This window comes from Bactrocera neohumeralis, chromosome 4 (genome assembly GCF_024586455.1).
Source record: "Bactrocera neohumeralis isolate Rockhampton chromosome 4, APGP_CSIRO_Bneo_wtdbg2-racon-allhic-juicebox.fasta_v2, whole genome shotgun sequence".
Lineage (NCBI taxonomy): Eukaryota > Metazoa > Arthropoda > Insecta > Diptera > Tephritidae > Bactrocera > Bactrocera neohumeralis.
In genome coordinates this window covers 63,285,655-63,304,804 of record NC_065921.1, presented here as the reverse complement: position 1 = coordinate 63,304,804, position 19,150 = coordinate 63,285,655, and the positions used below count along the sequence as shown (strand labels likewise).

At 34.6% G+C, this 19,150-nt stretch overlaps 5 protein-coding genes across 9 annotated transcripts; 1 reads left to right on the top strand and 4 right to left on the bottom strand.

Annotated features, from left to right (window-relative positions):
• Positions 1–114: 114 nt before the first annotated feature.
• Positions 115–4,385, bottom strand: LOC126756719 (peroxisome assembly factor 2). Of its 5 annotated transcripts, XM_050469977.1 has the most exons (8): positions 4,325–4,384; positions 3,851–4,069; positions 3,716–3,787; positions 3,340–3,559; positions 1,876–3,165; positions 554–1,811; positions 358–495; positions 115–277 (listed from the first exon to the last, which is right to left on the bottom strand). In XM_050469977.1, exons 4-8 carry the CDS (start codon positions 3,349–3,351, stop codon positions 252–254), a joined length of 2,724 nt encoding a protein of 907 aa, XP_050325934.1. In that variant the 5' UTR covers positions 3,352–3,559; positions 3,716–3,787; positions 3,851–4,069; positions 4,325–4,384; the 3' UTR covers positions 115–251. The 5 variants fall into 5 exon arrangements, with proteins under 5 accessions (XP_050325934.1, XP_050325933.1, XP_050325936.1 ...); XM_050469976.1 differs by lacking the exon at positions 3,340–3,559 and having other exon boundaries at positions 4,325–4,385; XM_050469979.1 differs by lacking the exons at positions 3,851–4,069; positions 4,325–4,384 and having other exon boundaries at positions 3,340–3,584; positions 3,716–3,785.
• Positions 4,386–4,452: 67 nt separating this feature from the next.
• On the top strand, positions 4,453–6,040 carry LOC126756725 (stimulator of interferon genes protein homolog). The gene is made up of 4 exons (XM_050469992.1): positions 4,453–4,685; positions 4,736–5,289; positions 5,356–5,638; positions 5,702–6,040. Exons 1-4 carry the CDS (start codon positions 4,559–4,561, stop codon positions 5,806–5,808), a joined length of 1,071 nt encoding a protein of 356 aa, XP_050325949.1. The 5' UTR covers positions 4,453–4,558; the 3' UTR covers positions 5,809–6,040.
• LOC126756726 (origin recognition complex subunit 6) lies at positions 5,968–7,351 on the bottom strand. Its single transcript, XM_050469993.1, has 3 exons — positions 6,942–7,351; positions 6,731–6,860; positions 5,968–6,680 (listed from the first exon to the last, which is right to left on the bottom strand). Exons 1-3 carry the CDS (start codon positions 7,004–7,006, stop codon positions 6,060–6,062), a joined length of 816 nt encoding a protein of 271 aa, XP_050325950.1. The 5' UTR covers positions 7,007–7,351; the 3' UTR covers positions 5,968–6,059.
• An 848-nt stretch (positions 7,352–8,199) lies between these two features.
• Positions 8,200–10,018, bottom strand: LOC126756723 (probable asparagine--tRNA ligase, mitochondrial). The gene is made up of 4 exons (XM_050469989.1): positions 9,853–10,018; positions 9,584–9,791; positions 9,296–9,519; positions 8,200–9,218 (listed from the first exon to the last, which is right to left on the bottom strand). The coding sequence occupies exons 1-4, from the start codon at positions 9,940–9,942 to the stop codon at positions 8,358–8,360; spliced, it is 1,383 nt and encodes a 460-aa protein (XP_050325946.1). The 5' UTR covers positions 9,943–10,018; the 3' UTR covers positions 8,200–8,357.
• A 98-nt stretch (positions 10,019–10,116) lies between these two features.
• Positions 10,117–11,268, bottom strand: LOC126756727 (proteasome subunit alpha type-3). The gene is made up of 3 exons (XM_050469994.1): positions 11,115–11,268; positions 10,478–11,046; positions 10,117–10,407 (listed from the first exon to the last, which is right to left on the bottom strand). The coding sequence occupies exons 1-3, from the start codon at positions 11,133–11,135 to the stop codon at positions 10,236–10,238; spliced, it is 762 nt and encodes a 253-aa protein (XP_050325951.1). The 5' UTR covers positions 11,136–11,268; the 3' UTR covers positions 10,117–10,235.
• Positions 11,269–19,150: the final 7,882 nt, after the last annotated feature.

Genomic DNA, 19,150 nt, shown 5'->3' with positions numbered 1-19,150 from the left:
CGGTTTTAACAATACATATTTATAAATAAAGTGAATAATCTTAACTTAAAATATTTTCAAAAATGTATAAGAACAATTGTTCTAATATAACAAAATAATGTTGAAACATTTGAATTGCTTTAGTAGTAAAACTAAATATATTGTAATTCACTTGACCAACATATGAACAGATATCGAAATGTTGGTTTGAAAAATTTGGAGACATGTCGAATTTGCACAGTTAGTTCATATGTGGCCTAGTCTTCATAATCTCACTCAAGGGGAATCACACAATTTTCTTTGCATAAAAGAACGTTAACAAAATGAACAATATTTATTAAATAAAAACAACCAATCAATTTTCATATGTTTATATACCGTATGACGACTTCAATTGATTAAAATAATCCAAATCGGTTTTACTAATTGATGGTACAAATTTGCTGTAAGACTTCGTGAAATCGTCCATCTCCACAAGTACCTTATCAGCTGCTAGAATTTCAGTACTTATATTTTCTGTAAGTAGTAATATTACATATATATTAATATTTATTTAAGTAACGTGTTTGAATACCTTTGAGATGATTAACAACAGTACGTCTAACTGCTGATAGCCAAGCATTCGAACAAATTGAATATAAATCTGCACCAGACATGTCTCCTTTGAGATATTCAGCAATGTCATTCAAATTCAGGTTTTTAGCCAAGTTAAAACGCTGTGTCTGTGCACGCAAAACAGCAGCTTTATCGTCGGTTGTTGTACATGGACCCACATAGAATAGCTTATCAAAACGACCTGGACGTAGTAATGCCGGGTCAATAAGATCTGGACGATTTGTGGCAGCTAATATGAATACAGGCTTTGTAGCATCACCAAGAGCATCCATTTCAGCAAGTAATTGAGACACAACTCGATCCATAACACCACCAGAATCACCAGCAACTCCACGATTCGGTGCTAAAGAATCAAGTTCATCCAAAAACAGTACACAAGGAGTTGCGGAACGAGCGCGTTCAAACACCTCACGTACATTTTGTTCACTTTGTCCGACATACATATTTAGTAGCTCCGGTCCCTGCACTGATAGAAAACTTATATTGCATTCGGTCGCAACTGCTTTGGCAACCAATGTCTTGCCTGTTCCTGGTGGACCGTACAGTAATATTCCTGAACGTCTTAAATTCTTACCCATTAAATGCATATGTTTCAATGGCAAGCCGATACTGCTTTGAATCTCATCTTTAAGTTTGGATAGGCCACCTATGTCAGACCAAAGTACTTTGGGTACTTTAGGTGCACCAAGACTATTAGCAAAAGAGTTTTGCATTTCACTAAGGTGTTTGGAGAAGTGCATCAATTTAAGACACGATTTTGATTTAGTCTCTCGACATTTGCGCAAAGCGCGAACCGCATTTTCATACAACATTTCCAAATCGCCTAATAAGAAACCTTGTGATTTGTCGGCAACTTCTCGCAAAATTGATTTCACATTCCACCATTTCTCTGAAATTTGTTTCATATAACGATCTCGCTGCTCTAAACTGAATAGTGGTACAGAAGAAATATCCCTCTTATTGAAAATCGTATCGTTGAATAATTCACGAGTGTGTAACCAACATAAAATGTTATAGCGTTCGTCTTTGGTTGGTGTCTCCAAGTATATAACTTCTAAGAAAAGTCGTTGAATCATGGGTTTGAGAAACTTTTCATTTGTCAAAGCGACAATAACAATTGGGTGCTTGCGGTCGTGGGCAAATAATTCATGAATTTGCACTTGAAATGCGGATAATAAGCGTAAATCTTCATTTCCTTCATTATCGATACCAAATATCTGAAATGTGCGTACAAAATTATTAAATTTAGTTTTTGAATTTCTAATTGCAGAAATAAATTACCTCAAAGTTATGAAAGCATATAAGAAGGGGTTCACTAATGCTACCTTTTGCGAAAACAGTTTTTAATTTCATTTCTGTATGAGATGGTACTTGTGATACTATTTCAGCACAGTCAACTCCAAACAAGTGTAGGCCTAACTCTTGAGCAACCGCATTAGTTAATTTCGTTTTGCCAGCGCCCCTTTCGCCTTGCAAGAGAAATAAAGGATAAATATGCTTGGAGGACAAACATGCAGTCTTCTTAGGCAAAAAAGCATCAATTGAGTTACGTAATAAGTGATATGAACGTCTCAAACCAGTGGGATAATTATGCGTAATTGCTATATTGTCTATTAGCTGTCGTGGTATAAAATGATGAGTATGTGGCACTTGTACCAGGTTGGTGAAGTTCTTAGCAACAATTGCTTGCATCTCAAAAGCATTGCCTTTTACCTCCAGATGGGCACATCGGAAATAAATACACTTCAAGTAAGCAAAAATTAAATAATAATGTGCGTACGCTGCAGTGCCCACCAGATGAGCGTCAACCTCAATTCGATATGTGTGCCCACGATGTAGTAGTCGAGGCGTGTTGAAGTAATTATTAAGTATTAATTCGGACACTTCGGTAGGTAAATCGTATGGACTATTTAACAAATAGACATGCGCTTTGCTAGCAATGCTTGGAATCGTTTGCTCATCATTTAAGTGCTCTAAATGTACCCAGAAGCGTGTTCGTTGGCTGCAATCATTGGTTACACGAAACCGATCCATTAAATTAGAATAGAAATTCTCTTTAACAAATATACAATTCGATTGACAGTTAACAGTTGGCAGTATCTGTGCGACGATTGTATGTGGCGCACTGCTAAGCATTTGTTTAATAACATCGTCAGACGTATGATTTACATTTTTCGTATTGGTCATTTTGGATGTGCTATGTAGGGCGTTCTCAGCATTTATAACCAAATTGACTAAATTGACATCTGCTGATTCTACATACTCATCATATACATCTTTTGGTGTAAAGGCGATATGCTCCGTTTTTATGAGTTCATTGGCAATTAAAAATTCGTATAAAGCATTTGGTATGGGTACCATACGAAATTTACCCTTATAAAATTTCATATAGCGTTTATAAATTGCAAAGATCAGATGTCCTGGGAATATGTACCAGGGATATTTCGGATATAAAATTTGTACAGCAACATTATAGGCCTCAATCAATTCCAACACTCGTCCAGTGTACGTGTATTTTGTAGGCGAACCATCATCGATGGACCGTTTAGAATTGCTGGTTGCAAGCTTTTTCTAAGGATTTGCAAAAATCATAACATTTTTAGTTAGTATCAATAGGTTAAAGTCTAACTATTATTATAATATAAAGGATATGCTACGAGTGTGAGGGTGAGGCGTATACAGATAGTTTTATATGTATATTATGAGATATCAAAATGTTTTAGAAGGTAATATAATTTCACATACCTCCACGACCATTGTTGTCTCAATTAGTAGAATATATATTATATATTCAGACGTACAGAACAGTAATAATACAAATATATTTGTTAATCGAAAAATGATTTAGGTGGTAACATCTATGTACATAGGTATTGATTGACATGTAGAAATCTGATGCAAGGTTAAAAATAATACATATTTTGAATTCTCCACCTCTTTAGCCAAAGCATTACCGTTTGTGCAACTGAAAATTAAAGGACAATTTCCAACTTGGGTACACATAAGTATGTACATAAATATATAGCAAAAATATAATATTTACATATGTATGGATATGTTGTAGCGTAAACCACAAGACCAAAAGGTCGTTTCTACAATAACTTGTTTATTTGGACTTTACCTTCTTGACAATCACACGTCTCTTCATTTCCTCAGATTTAATTCTTCTTCGTAATTATACTTCCTCTTACTTCTAAATAATAATAAATGTTTTTAATACAGAAAATATAAATGAATTTTTAAATATATAACTTACTTCTACTAATGGTTTTAACAATTCAGTGATCCATTACCAAATAATTTGGTTGTTATTCACAATAGTTTATAGACAGCTGATTTTACATTCTCAACAAAAACGTCAATTAAGTTTTTATAAAAAATCCTTTATATCAAATGGAGCTACAACCTGTCTCATCTCCTGGAAATGCAACAACCATTTCAACTTTTCGATATCAGCTTTTCATCAATGAAAATCCTACAGAGAAAGGCAAATATATATTATAGGCTTACTAAAGAGTTTTCGACGTTCCAACATTATTCCCTATTTTTCTTTTAATAATCTATTTTTCCTTTCCATCTATTTCTATCTCTGATGTTATTGCTGTAGGAAGTCAAAAATATTGATTCCTATTTTTATGCTGAGTATTTCTAATATATCAAATAATCTTTGATATTTTCTTGGAAGCTTACGATAATATCAAAAACTATACATAAGTATATCTATACTTACATAAGTAGGTAAAATAGTTTTGTTCACCAATGGCTGTTTGTAAAGCTAATGGGAATACTTAGATATAGAGTTAGTAAATTCAATAATTGGGGAAATATAGCAGATTTGCATTTTTTCGTCTTTAGTATATATGTATATAAGTATATATATATTTTTTTTAGATAATAAAGTATTTAGATGCAGCCGAACTTAGGCCTTCCTTACTCTTTTTAGTAGTTGTATTAGCCGCGAATTATGAGAGTTTATGAAGAAGAAATTTGCGTTCCCCAAGAAATTGATCGGACTTTAGAAAAAAGAAAGTGTAAATTACAGCCTAAGAGGTTAAAAAAAACAAAAATGTGTGCGTTTGGTGGATATATAGGTACGTATTTTAGGTATTTAAGTAATATACTAATCATTTTATTTTTTCAGATAACGTTGTATATTTTTTGGTAACATTCTTTGTCGCCGATTTATTTCTTCGATTTTATAAAGCTTTATTGGAAAACTTTAAATATAAAAATCACTACTTACCCGAAAAACGTTTTTGGACAATATTGTGTCGAGCATATTGTTACAATCCCACCACATTAGTGGTTTTCTTTTGCGTTGTTGTAGTAGCTTTAGTGCGCATTAAATTTACGGAACGCTTGCATTTAATACCGCCAGCGATTTTTTTCGCCTTTATGCCACTTTGGTGGTTAATATCTTTGGCTCAAATGGGTCATAGCACACTAGACAATGCAATGTTTATACGTGGTAATCACGGTTTGGATTCTGCGTCAAGTATGGCAGCTAACTTTTTTCATGGATATTTGAAATTAACTATACCAGCACATACTAATAATACCGGTATACGCGATCGAATAAATTTCTATGAACAAAGTCATGGTGTACAATTTGCAATCCATCGATTGGTTATACTAGTACCAAGCAAATTGTTTATTAAGTCTAAATTTGAAAGTCCTTATTTAGAAAAAGCGGAGGTAATTAAATGGTATAAACTCTTGTTATTTCTTTATTTATATAAAAGAACTCATATTTTCTAATAGCCACTATCTGAGGTGCGTCTGAATCGTGCTGGAGTATATCGTCCGTATCAAAATGATGTTTACCGTTTTCGGATGCCTATCAATAATCGGTTTTATTATATATCATTGGAAGGAGCAACACCAATTTTAACATTTTTCGAAACATTACATTTTCCAGCCACAAAAACAAGACAAATAGAGGAAATGCAGCGGGAAATTCTATTGAAATTTTATAAATACTTGAAGCAATTGATATATAACTGTCCAGATACAGAAGAGGAGATTGAGTTAATTTTTTATAATGGTGAGTATATAAAAAACTTCAAAGGTTCAAAAGAAAGCAATGCGGTTTCATTATTTAATGCAGATTTCAAACCGAATGGTGAGAAACAGGACATAGGAGAGATGCTTTTTAACCATTTTGAAAAGGTGATACTTTCTAAACAGTCGGCGAATATGACTAAAATTGATTGATAATAGATAAGTAGATAGTTAAATTATACAACACTAATAGTTTTGTACCTATATTTATTTAATAATTGGAAAAATAATTTTAAAATGTACAAATATATTCCACCAGTTAGTAGTTAGTAATTCTATACTCAAAATTTTCTAAAAAAAAATATACATATATTTTAAATTTTCAAATAACCTTCATTTAATAGATCTATTATTAAATATATCTTCTACTTTGAAACCAGGTCAACATACGCTTTATTTATACTTTACATTCCTAAAATTAGGTTTTCTTTATCAATTCGAAGTTCATCTTGTTGCTCATGCCTTAGTTGATGCCTTAACTGCTCCTCTGCCTTCGCCAAAATTCGCTTTTTCCATTGTTCGTAATCCTCTACAGAAGATGCTAAACGTTTTTTATTTTCTACACAACTTTGCGATTTTAAAAACTCTGCATTAGATTCAGTTTCTTCATTAGATTCTCCAACACGAAGCCTTTGTTTTTTATCAGATGTTTCTTTATAATATTTGGTTAAAAATTTATTCCATCGCAGTTCAAGTTGTTGCCATTGAGTTGGCCGCAAATTGCTAAAACTCATTATTTTCGCTTTTGATGATTTTTGTTTTAATATTTTGGCAGCCTGGAATACAGCCATTGCTGCATATTGAGGATGGATTAGATCATTTTCATCATTGGCGCTTTCTTTTGCCATAATAGTTTTGTACAATTCTAATAATTCTACAGCCTTTTGTGAAACCTCAGTTATATTTAATTGTACACATATGTCATTCACACCGACGATTTTATTTACATCTAGGATTTTTTCAATCATACGTTTGTGTTTGTTGTAATGTGATTTGCGCAAAGTGGATAACTTAACATTTTGCTCCTAAAAAAGCGTCCTTTAAAAATTACACATTTTTACTATAAATTTATTACCATATCACAAGCTATGCCCAATACTGTGGTCGCAATATCCGCGCAGAGCACTGTTTTTGCATATTCATTTAGCTGTAGTGGCGCATTAGATGAACGTAACTCAAGAATACGCAACAATTCTAACGTCTTGCTAAAAATCCAAAAGTATGGACATACATATGCATTCAATTATTATATATTTCATTTTAAAAATTCTGTCAGTGATACTGACCTTTGCATACTGGGCTCGTCCCGTAGCCCCATTTTAGTTAGCATTTGCTCAATTAAAGTGGCCATGACTTTGGTTTTATTTGGCACGTTTTATTGTTTTTTTTTATTAATTGCTGTCGTAAACAAATATGAACTCAAAAATAAAAATATGACACCGAATTATTTTTTGCACTCGCAGCACTCTTATTTAGTTTGAAGCGTTTACGCGCGAAAATGTTGTGAAAATAAATATGTGAAAGTTTGACGTTTAAAATATTAACTCTCAAGTGGTGAACACATAGAGCGCGACACGACATGGCAACACGACAATGAACTGTAAATGGCGCCGTGAATCCTTCTACATGAACATTTGTAAGAAGGCAGCGACATATCAATTGCCGGCATGTTCACAAGACAACACAGCTGTTCATTTTGCATGTACACAATTTCGTTGAAGCTATACTAATACCAGAGAACGTATATCATATAATTTACGTTCTCTGCTAATACCTTTCACTTCAATGAAATTTTAATATTTTGTTCAAAGTGAAATTTTTTATGCAAAAAATAAGTAAATCGGTAAATTTATTTGTTTTAATTATTTTAAGCTTTTATTTGTAAAATAACGCCAGGTTTGTTAGAGCTTTGAATAATTTTACATTTTACCTATTAGTGGCATTACTCCTCTCTACTGTCAACTCTACTGTCGTTGGCAAATATAAGAATATTTTGAAGTTAGCGAGAGTGACAACTGACGGCCTGCAGTCGTGCATTTAATATTTGACAAATGTGGCTTGCAGTCTGTCGCGCTCTATGTGTTCAGCACTTTATAAAGCAATTGATATTGGTACTTCCTGTCCAAAAACTGATTTTTTGGGATTCATATATTAGGCTGTGTATCCCTGATTGCTTAAGGCGATAAACAGTATTATTTATTATCTCCATGAAGCTAAAAACTTTTATTTGACATTACTACATACATATGTATGTGTGTATATAAATTTAATATTTTTATAATTTTTGGTGATATCCATGTTATTGCCCATAAAATCAATCCAGTAAAGCTTAAACCATTGCACTTTGTTGTTGTTGTAGCGGCAGAATTCAACAGAGTTGACGACCCTTAGCCGGAAAGAGTTTAGGTCCGCTCCAGTTACGTAGACTCGACTGTCGTGGAAACATTGTACTTTCTCTTACAGCGGCTCAAAGTATGTGTATATAATGTTCCAATATGAAAATACAGTGCAAAGATTAATACTTGGCAAATCTAAACAATTGAATATCGAAATCCGTATACGTAATAGGTGACAAAATATATTTAAATTAATGAAAATGTTTTTTTTGTTGCTTTTAAAGAATATTAATTATTATTATTACTTTCATTGTCAACTTTTCATCTTCATGAATATGCATAGTAATAAAAGCAACATAAATATATTCACATTTGGCAACTATGTGGGTATCGTGGAAATGGTATAACATCACGTATGTTCTTTACTCCACTGAGTAATTGAAGGTAGCGCTCAAAACCTAAGCCGAAACCACCTGTAGGAACGCCGCCAAACTTTCTCAATTCCAAATACCATTCCAAGTCTTGTGGTAAACGTGGATGTGACCTCAAACGCATCTCGTCATTTTCACGTAAACTCCCTCCACACAATTCTCCAACTTCAGGCATTAACAAATCTAGAGCATGAACTCGATCAGGTTTTGTTTGAACCACTTTCATATAGAAAGGCTTTTGATCAGAAGGCCAATCAACAACAAACACTGGAGTTCCACAATGGTCGGCGAGGAATAATTCTTGTTCCTTAGAAAATCCTTCACTTGGTTTAAGTGCTGTTTTAAATTTCTCTTTATTTGCTATTAAAATGTCCAAAGCTTCATCATAGCTAAGAGTGATCCACGCTGCTTTCAGCCAAGGTAGCTCAAAAGCAGAACCTAATGCTTTTTCTTGACAAAATTTTAAATCGTCTGTTGCTGATTCTATAATCCGTAATGTAACGTTTTTTATCATTTTCTCAATGAATGAGGTTAAGGAGGAAATGTCCTCCATAAATGCTAATTCAGCCTCAAACATATAAAATTCCGATAAATGTAGTGGCGATTTAGAATTTTCAGCGCGAAATGCTGGGGTTAATGTGTATGTATTACCCAATCCATGTGACATTGCTTCTAAATGTAATTGCCCTGAAACGGACAAAAACACTTTTTTGTCGAAGTAACTATGCTCAGTGGGAATATTGGGTCGGGCCATTTCCTTGAGGAGCACATCAGAATCTGGTTGCACTCTGAAAATCTGCATTTTTTAAGTATAAAATATTTAATAATTCACAATAAGTTTTCATTTTTTTTATTTACAAATTGAATACATACTTCTCCAGCACCTTCACAGTCATTTGTTGTAAGAACGGAAGTGGTAATCTGGACAAAGTGCAATTCATCCATATAGTCATGTATCGCCTTCAATGCACGATGCCTCAATCTCATTTGCGCCGCTATGTAATCTACACGCGCACGCAGGTGTAAATGTTCACGAACATATTCAGGAGGATGCTGCTGCTTTGGCGTAAAAGGATAATCTGTTATATGGCCGTCAGCTACAAAAGAAACAATCAGTTTTATTGTTCCGTATATGTTGGGAATTTCAATATTGTGTAACACCTATTACTTTTACATGTTCGGCGTGTAATTCTAGTTGGCCATTAGGCGCTACTTGTATGAACCCGGATGCACGGATATTACTCCCAACACTTATATCCTTTGTGTCCGTTGTTTTCGGTATGACCACTTGAAATTGACGTACAGTGGAACCATCGTTAAGGTCAAAAAATATATTTTTCTTCAAGCGCCGTATGTTTTTGATCCATCCCTAATTGTAGTTTTATAATTGAAAATTATGTGAAGAATGTATTAAATCACTTCTTACGTACTAGCACATCAAGACGGTCTCCAGGTTTAGCAGTATTTGTAATTGCTTTTATGTGTTGAAACCCACTAAAGTAACGTCTTATTAGAAACATTTTAAGCTTTATGATTAATTACTAAGGATTGGTTCACCAGCTGTTTTTGCTGAACCGGCAATCTGCTTATATGCCATTCACAAGAATAATTTATAATGATAGTTTGACTTGCACTGTATTAAAACTTGATGAAATCTTACCAATTTAACAGAATTTCATAAAGCAAACAATTCATTTATTTCTCATGTGCACGAGATTTTATTTTTTTTAGGGTAAAACCATATTGAAATATTAGAAACCAAATCAAATAGATTAGTTACTATATAGAGATTTAGAATTAAATAAAAAATATTTTATATTTCATTATCACTATCGTCTTCATTCTTTGCCGCTAGACCACTTTGAACTGCCTGATCGTACCATGGCTGGGGATTTAAACGATGTAGCCCTTTTGTTTCTTTGCTGACCAGACTCATTTCGAAATGGAAATCTTTGTTTCGGAGTTCATCATGTACCAAATAAATGCTGACATAATTAAACCAAAAAATATACCTCTTTGAATACTCGTGTATGGAAATAATATGTAGGTACTTACATCTTGCCCGCATTCTGAACCAAATCGTCCACACTCATCTCCGCAAATTTTAGTTTCTCCATTTCTGTTTTAGCTTGTTGTTCGGCCTTGCCACTAGCACAGGCAAAATACCCGAATGAAGTACCAGAAGGTTCGATTTTATATAATTGTGGTCCTTGCTCCTCGTCCCATGAGGCCAATATTACAGACACACCGAATGGGCGCACTGCGCTGTACAACGTATAGGCATGCACATAAGCTGATACACGTTCAGTTAATTGTTTCAAAGGTATTGTACGTTCGAATTGTTGACGGAAATTAGCTGCCTCTTGTCGAGCGATGTCCACTATATATCTCCCATCAGCTAGAAGGCCAGCAATGGCAATACCAATGTTTTTGTCTACAGTAAATATACGTGTAGCTGCGTCATCCTCATACAAAGCACTGGTAACAATTTTTTCTACGGCCAAAACAATACCATCTTTTCCACGCATTCCAATTACCGTTCCACTCATTTCTACCGCTTTACCAGCGTACTCAATTTGATAGACCCGACCATCAGGCGAAAATTGTGATGCCGAAAGATCGTACTATAAAATGTACAAAACATATTTGGAATAAATGGCTGAGAATATCAACGTTTCAAATCAGAACTCACCCCTGTACCGATAGAACTCATTTCTTATAATTTTTAAATTCACTAATTTATAATAACAAATGGAAAAAAGTAAAAAAAGTGGAAAGCTTTAGTTTTGTTTGCGAGCGATGAAACGGCTTATTTTGCCTTTGTTAGGTTAGAAGTTTGACAACCAATTTTGACTTTTCATTGGCTAATGCTGCCAGACTAACATATGTTCAGATGTAAGAACTAAGATAGAGTACTTCGTTTCACATCACATCATCACAGATGTCGTAAGTGGACGGATGTATATATTTATTAAATTAAATAAAAATTTGTAAATATTAATCAATAGTGTTTTCCCTAAAGAGTTAAAGTAATATCAATGAATTCTTATACATACATATTTTGGTGAACATGAATGCGAAAACAAAACAAAATCGACTATAATTTACAAGAAACGACGAGACGGCAAGAATGATAGAGAAAGAAATTACGCAATGCGCATGTTTGTTTTCAGTCAGCTGTTCTTGCTGACGTCACGGTGTACTTATTATTCGCCCGCGCCTTTGAATGTGAATTCGAATTGTATTTTCGCGTGTAGTATTAATTGTGAAGTTTTATATTTTTTAAAATGAGTTGCGCAGTTATGGTTTTGTTATCAAATTTGCTTATTATTTACGGGTAAAATTTAGAATAGCATCCCCGGATTTCGGGAATAAAATGGGTATCACTGGAAAGGTGACGTTCTCCAGATCACGAAAATATATATATATACATATATGTAGTTGCCGCTGACTTATAGTTTTTAAGATATTTGCATTTAAAGTTGAAAAATTGACAGCTTTTACATTGATAATTTGTATATTGTGAGTAACTTTTTCACTTATATTATGCACTTTTCACGTACTAGCACTTCACTATAACGTTTCTGCATATTAATTTTTTTAATATTTGTTGTAAATAAAGCTTTATTTTAATTATTTTATTTTAGTTACAATTCTCTGCATTTGCACAATAAGAAAAGGGTTGCCATGGTTATTTTTTTTCGCGCCGCGCTTCAAAAATTCATTTCCTATCTTAATCTCTTGATTTTGAACTTTAACTTTATTATCTTCTTTTGAACGCCGACGATAAACTGGATATCCATCGTTCCCTGTGACTGTTTCAGCAACTAACGGTCGCGGATATCGTGTTGTGCACTTTCCATCAGCCATGCAAGGCGATAATGGATTTAATGCACCGCACGGTCCATGCAGTATCTGTGTCGTCACAATGTCGTGTAGTGACTGGATCAGGAATTTCAGCTGATATGATGTCATCCACATCATTTGAATGTAATTTGTTCAGCAACCAAATTAGGATATGAGCATGCGGTAGTCTACGCTTCTGCCATTCCACCGAGCACATATAACAACGTGTGCCACCAAAAACTCGATACTTAGTAAGCCCATCCATCATAACCTTTAGTTTTTGCTGAAATACTCTGTCGATTATGTCATGGGGATCTTGCGGTTTGTGGCCCGATTCCAACTCACGTTCAATTTCCGTCCACTTCGGACTGCATGTTAACGTAATAAATAAATCCGGAGTTCCATAATTTCGCACGTACGTCATAGCGTCTTGAGCGTATTCGTGCATGTGGCGTGGGCTTCCGATATAAGATGATGGAAGAATCGTCATAAGTCCAATATTCTGAACATCATCATCTAGAGGACCCGTCCACGCTTCACTGTGGCTGATACATAGATAATACAACTACTACCATCTATATGATTTCTATAAGTTGAATTATAACTATTAGTTAATGAGATATAGCATTTTTGTGAAGCAACTTGTGTTAGTTTACAAAAAAATGGATCATATAGCATTTCGTGTGTTAATAAAGCATTGGGAAAATACTGTTGAATATGGGCTCAGGGAAATCCACCTTTAAAATATTTGCTAAGCTGGAAACAGGAGGAATGAGCACCGAGGACAATGAAGCTCTAAAGAGGCGAAAGCTCTGTGCAAAGTGGGTGCCTCGCAAGTTCATAATCCAACAAAAACAACGAATAACTCATTCTGAGAAGTGTTTGAGTGCTCTCTAATCGTAATAAAACAGAATTCTTGCGTCAGTGTGTGACAATAGAAACATAGCTCCATCAATTCACACTGAAGTCCAATCGACAGTCATTCTAGTGGACTTCACATGATAATCCGGTCCTTAGGCGTGGAAAGACGAAAAAGTCGGCTAGAAAGATTATGACATCAGCCTTTTGGGATGCACGGGGTATAATATATACCCAATGACTGATTACTGACCCAGTAATAATCTATTTCATTTCGTATTTGGTTGCAGGTTTTTTCTACTATTCCAAATACTTAGCAATTGTACTATGTTTGAGGAAGAATCTGTTTAAAATTGGACGCATACATACATATATTTAAATGATTCCTACAAACATGAATTTTGAACAAATTCTTATTATATTTGAAATATAAGTTTTGTATTTATGAGTTGTATTAAACTTTGACATAAGAAGATAAAAGGTATCCTATGTCCTTACCCTGGTTCTAAGCTACCTCCCCACCAATTTTTAGCCAAATCGGTTTAGCCGTTCTTCAGTTATAAATGGTGTAACTGACAACAACTTTCTTTTATATACATATCGCTCATTTGCTGCAACGTCGTCATAACTCAAAAAACGTGATTTTTGAGTTAAGGATGCAGAATTGTTCGTTATATCATACTTCATGTTGAGTGAAAAATTCATATGAATACCTCTTATATGCTCCGCTTGAGAAGAGAATATGATTCCTGTCTTCCGTGTAAGGTTGGAGTCAGTTGAAAACTTTTAACGCGTTTTCTGGCAAATCGATTTTTTTGACTTATGCCGGTCTTGCAGCAAATGAGCGATATATAGATGTGAGGTTTTTTTTATTGTTTTTGTTTTTTTTTTTTTTTGAAGAAATGAAATAATCAAATTTTGAAAAAATGCTTATTATTTAATATATAATTTTTGTATTTATGAGTTGTATTAAACTTTGATATAAAGAGATAAAAGGTATCCTATGTCCTTACCCTGGTTCTAAGCTACCTCTTCACCAGTTTTCAGCCATATCGGTTCCGCCGTTCTTGAGTTATAAATAAATGTAAAAAAAAGATTTTCTCGCTTTTATGTTGAAATTTTTCCTGAATTTTCTTTGCTATAAACCTCACGGAGCCCGAGACCTTTCCAACGAATGCAAAACCGTGGAAATCGGTTCATTCGTTCTGGAGTTACAGCGTCAGGAAGGAAACCCCTACTTATTTTTATATGTTAGATATATTCAGGGGTGTTGTGGAATCCAGACAAAACTGCTTAGCTGTCAGAATTGCAAACCTATTCTGATTTTCCATGGTGTCACAGAATCTGATTGGACTTTTATCTTTTCGAACATACGCAAAACCAATATTCGAATTAGCTGTGTACTAATGTGACAAAACTTGCAAATGAAACATTGGAAGCAATACGATTAAAGTTTTTAAAGAGTTCCGAATTAAAGAAAGATTTTAAGAGATAACAATTATCGAATGAATAAAGACGATTTTGGATGTTAAATTACGTTTTGTAAATCTAATATCTTTAAATATCCGGATTTTTTTTTCCAAAAACTCAATAATTAAAACATTTTGTGTTTTATACTTATGTTTTCCCCTATAGAAATAAAGATAAATTAATTCGAAATAATAAAATAACTTGATTTCTTAACTTATATTTCAAATCTGTGAGCGACTATCTTCTTACTATGTTTCTGATAGCAAAACTGATATAATTGGTTTCCGTGACACCCGAAACCGATACAAATTCTGTTTCGAATATCAAACCAATAATCAGGGGTGTTGTGGAATCTGATATTTGTCGGAATCAGAATTGAAACCGATCAAAAAAAGCAGTAGGTGTCACGAATTCAGACATTATTGGTTTGATATTCGAAACAGAATTTGTATCGGTTTTGGATGTCACAGAAACCGATTTTATCGGTTTTACTGTCAGAAACAAATCAAGAAGATAGTCGCACACAGATTTGAAATGTAAGTTAAAAAATCGAGTTATTTTATTGTTACGAATTGATTTATTTTTATTTCTATAGGAGAAAACATAAGAATAAAGTACGAAATGTCTCAATTATTGAGTTTTGGAAAAAAATGCGGATATTTAAGGGGGGAGCCGCTTTAGAGGCTTCATGTTTTTTTTGGGAGGGAAAGAAATAATTGATTAAAACAAAATTTCTAGGGTTTATAGTTTATAAACATATTTAAACATATATATTATTTAAACATCACCCGAAAATTTTTTGGATAAGAATTCTTTGATATTGTGCCTTAGGGAAGCAATTGCCCGATGCATCTCGCGTGTGCATTTGTCGGACGGCGGAAAGTATGCAGGTCGAAATTAAACTAGGAAAATTTCAAAAAATATAATTCTAAATTTTTTTAAAAAGTGGTTTTGACCAAAAAATTTGTTACTTTATGTTGCTTAAACATATGTATGTTCAAACTTAAATTTTCTTAACTTTTTTAGTTTAAATAGAAGATAATTTAATGCCAAAGATAATAAACTTTTCCTCATTTCCATACGTTTAGTTTGTTTCAATCCTGTCCGCCAATTAAGAAAAATCGTAAAAATGAAAAACCGAGTCAAAGTTTTCGCTTTCTGCCCAAGCGCTCATATATCGCTCGGTCACTATTTCCCTTCTAGCTTCGACAATATTTCGGATTGCCATCTATAAATGCCAACTATAAATGTTATCTCTTAAAATCTTTCTTGAATTCGGAACTCATTAAAAACTTTAATAGGATTGCCTCCAAATGTATTCATTTGCAAGTTTTGTCACATTACTAAACAGCTGGTTCGAATATTGGTTTTGCGTATGTTCAAAAAGACGAAAATCCAATCAGATTCTGTGACACCATTGATAATCAGAATTGGTTTGCAATTCTGACAACTAAGCAATTCTGTCTTGGATTCCACAACACCCCTGAGAATATCAGAATTCATGACACCTACTACTTTTTTGATCGGTTTCAATTCTGATTCCGACAACTAAGATTCCACAACACCCCTGAATAAGGTGATAACATACGTATGAACTTACAAACGAACATAATTACACAATGAGCTGATACATACGCATGAACATACCTACGAATATAATTGGACAACGTCCGGTGTGTTTAACGTGGGTACCTGCTGACGACAGCCTTACTCCACGGCGCTCAAAAGCCCAGCGGATCAAATCAATTGGCAGTGTGGAATGGACACACTAACCACCTTGGTCGGGTTCGAGGCCCATCTAAAACCTCTGTCATGCTTCAACATTCAACTGACAAAGTCAGTTCTTCCCGCATTTGGGATTCAACCACAACCACCACGATACTCCCCGAGGGGCCAGTCCGCATGAGCGGGTTGGAGTTACCTCCAAGGGCTCCTCCTCCCCGTGGTACCAGAATTAAGTCTCCGGTCAGACCTCGTAGCCGAAACTACTACCAGTTGAGCTTCCATACGGCTCTGGACTGGTGGCCAGGGGTTGGACCTCATACATACATCACTTACACACACCAATCATACAAAAACTAACCCTATTTTCCAGCTAACCGCCTTCGCCGCTTAAATAGTTCACGCGCAAACAACCTTAACTGTTCGGTATTCCGACTAGTGGAGATCATACCACTAACATCTAATCGTCCATCAGTCCAGCTAATCCTCATACCACTCAGATCCCTAATGTCAGAGTACATCGGGCACTCCGTAATTAAATGCGACCAATTTTCTGACCCCGCCCCACAAAAACACCCCGACGTATCCGATAGGTGCCTCTGATGCAAAAATGCATTCAGAGGCCCATGCCCCGTAGGCAGGAAACCCTGAATCAAACAAAATCTGAAGTCTGGGTTACCCTCAACGAACCCCACGTCCCGAATGTATTCGAACGTCACTCGGCCGTTAGGACTATTGTCCCTACGTTCTTGCCACCTACACCTAACCCTATAATCTAGAAGGGGTTGTTCCTAGATATCCCTCCCTCTCCACATCATCGTCGGAAATCCAGTCATTCCGCAGCAATGACACACTCAAGCAGAGTGTCCATCATAAGGTTCCAAATATATGGACCACAGATGGAACCCTGCAGGCAGCCACGAACCACTCCAATCTCCACACTCCCATTCATGCCGACAAGAGAGGACTTTCTCTACGAAAAATAACTCCGCCAAAGAGTAATTTCCGGACAGCCAAGCTCCTCTAGCCGTTGCACCACTCGATCCCAGCTTAGGTAATCAAGCGCCCCCTTGAAGTCAACAAATATGCCAAGGACATACTTGTTGACATTCTCCCTAATGACATTCTGAACAAAAAACCACGCATCCTCTATACTGCGTCCTTTCCTGAACCCAAACTGCCTATCCGACCACATATCCCGCGTTAGCTCCTGAAGCCGTTCCACCATGACTCTTTCCAGCACTTTTCCAAGTACTGGAAGGAGACTGATGCCCCGATAAGATTATTAATAATTCAGGCGCGAAAGCATCAGTGATAAAACCGGGAATTTTTCCAAAAGTGTTAGAAGGAAAATTTAGAATACCGAAAAATACCATAACAGAAAGGCTGGCTACGATAGTAGAAAACGAACAATAACTTTTCTAGTAATGAATGATTTTAGGAACAGAAGATATGACGGTTTATTAGGAAATGACGTTTTGATTCCATTAGGAGTTGAATTTTCATAGAAGACGAACACATTGAAAGTAAACGGACAAATAATAAAACTCAAGAATTTAAACAAAAATAGATCTGAAAAGTTTAAGGGAAATAAACCAAAAAGGGAAATTGAAGAAAAAAACAGTGCAAAGTGTTATGAAGATACAGAATATTACGATGAAATCAAAGATATTTTTAATAAATTAAAAAACGCGGAAATGAATTCGGAAGAAAGTCATTACAAAATTTGATCAATAAAAATGAAGATTTATTTTTCAGAGAAGGTGACGTGTTAACAAGTGTGAAAGAAGTGCAACATAATATTGATACAAGTTCAGATAGACCGATATACACGAAGTTGTATAGATACCCCGAAATACACAAAAGTGAAATAAAAAATCAAATTACTGAAATGGAAAAGAACGGAATAATCAAAAAAGCTGTTCACCGTATAATGCACCCTTATGGAATGTATCAAAGAAAATGGACAATTCAGGAATGCAAAAGTGGAGAATAGTTAAATAAAGACACAAAACAGCATTTTCAACAGAATACGGACATTATGAATACATTCGAATGCTATTTGGACTAAAGACCTCACCTGCAACTTTTTGAGGATGATGAACCATGGCTTACAACCATTCATAAACAATATTTGTGTAGTTTATCTCGATGACATACTCATTTTCAGTACAAGTATTCAGGAACACGTAAGTTCAATTCAAAAGATATTCAACAAGCTAAGAGAATATAATTTAAAAATTCAAGTAGATAAATGCTCATTTTTTAAAAAAGAAACAGAATTTTTAGGTCACATTATAACAAATGCAGGACTGAAACCAAACCCGAAGAAAATCGAAGTAATTGAAAAAATCAAGCTCCCTACAACAGTGAAGGAAATCAAATCATTCCTTGGAATAACAGGATATTACAGAAAATTTAGAAACGACTACAGTCGAATTGCGTATCCGATGGTAAAGTATTTAAAAAAATTGATTTTAATAATATTAAATACATTAACGCTTTTGAAAAATTAAAGCAATTATTATTTGACTACCCAATTTTAAAATACCCAAATTTCGAAAAACAATTTGTCTTTTCGACAGACGCAAGTACATTCGGAATTGGTGCTGTACTTTCACAGGACGGACATCCCATTTGTTACGCAAGTAGAAGTCTTTGCGACAGTGACAAGAATTATTCAACCATAGAAAAAGAATTACTAGCAATAGTATGGGCGTGTAAATATTTTCGACCATATTTGTATAGCAAACGTTTTAAATTACAGACAGATCACAAGCCATTAATCTGGTTAAACAATTTGAAACAAGAAAACAGTTAGTTCACTAGATG

What these genes read in the sequence shown, in the direction of transcription:
- LOC126756719 (XM_050469976.1), bottom strand. Translation starts at nt 3,742, where the DNA reads ATGAAGAGACGTGTGATTGTCAAGAAG. An exon ending in GACGTGTGATTGTCAAGAAG is followed by an intron (nt 3,166 to 3,715) that starts GTAAAGTCCAAA and finishes GCAAATCCTTAG; the next exon opens with AAAAAGCTTGCAACCAGCAA. An exon ending in TGTTGTTAATCATCTCAAAG is followed by an intron (nt 496 to 553) that starts GTATTCAAACAC and finishes TACTACTTACAG; the next exon opens with AAAATATAAGTACTGAAATT.
- LOC126756725 (XM_050469992.1), top strand. Translation starts at nt 4,559, where the DNA reads ATGAGAGTTTATGAAGAAGAAATTTGCGTTCCCCAAGAAATTGATCGG. An exon ending in TGCGTTTGGTGGATATATAG is followed by an intron (nt 4,686 to 4,735) that starts GTACGTATTTTA and finishes TTATTTTTTCAG; the next exon opens with ATAACGTTGTATATTTTTTG. An exon ending in TGAGTTAATTTTTTATAATG is followed by an intron (nt 5,639 to 5,701) that starts GTGAGTATATAA and finishes TATTTAATGCAG; the next exon opens with ATTTCAAACCGAATGGTGAG.
- LOC126756726 (XM_050469993.1), bottom strand. Translation starts at nt 7,006, where the DNA reads ATGGCCACTTTAATTGAGCAAATGCTAACTAAAATGGGGCTACGGGAC. An exon ending in GACGAGCCCAGTATGCAAAG is followed by an intron (nt 6,861 to 6,941) that starts GTCAGTATCACT and finishes TTGGATTTTTAG; the next exon opens with CAAGACGTTAGAATTGTTGC. An exon ending in TGGGCATAGCTTGTGATATG is followed by an intron (nt 6,681 to 6,730) that starts GTAATAAATTTA and finishes ACGCTTTTTTAG; the next exon opens with GAGCAAAATGTTAAGTTATC.
- LOC126756723 (XM_050469989.1), bottom strand. Translation starts at nt 9,942, where the DNA reads ATGTTTCTAATAAGACGTTACTTTAGTGGGTTTCAACACATAAAAGCA. An exon ending in CGAACATGTAAAAGTAATAG is followed by an intron (nt 9,520 to 9,583) that starts GTGTTACACAAT and finishes TTTCTTTTGTAG; the next exon opens with CTGACGGCCATATAACAGAT. An exon ending in ACTGTGAAGGTGCTGGAGAA is followed by an intron (nt 9,219 to 9,295) that starts GTATGTATTCAA and finishes TAAAAAATGCAG; the next exon opens with ATTTTCAGAGTGCAACCAGA.
- LOC126756727 (XM_050469994.1), bottom strand. Translation starts at nt 11,135, where the DNA reads ATGAGTTCTATCGGTACAGGG. An exon ending in TGAGTTCTATCGGTACAGGG is followed by an intron (nt 11,047 to 11,114) that starts GTGAGTTCTGAT and finishes TACATTTTATAG; the next exon opens with TACGATCTTTCGGCATCACA. An exon ending in GTTCAGAATGCGGGCAAGAT is followed by an intron (nt 10,408 to 10,477) that starts GTAAGTACCTAC and finishes TAATTATGTCAG; the next exon opens with CATTTATTTGGTACATGATG.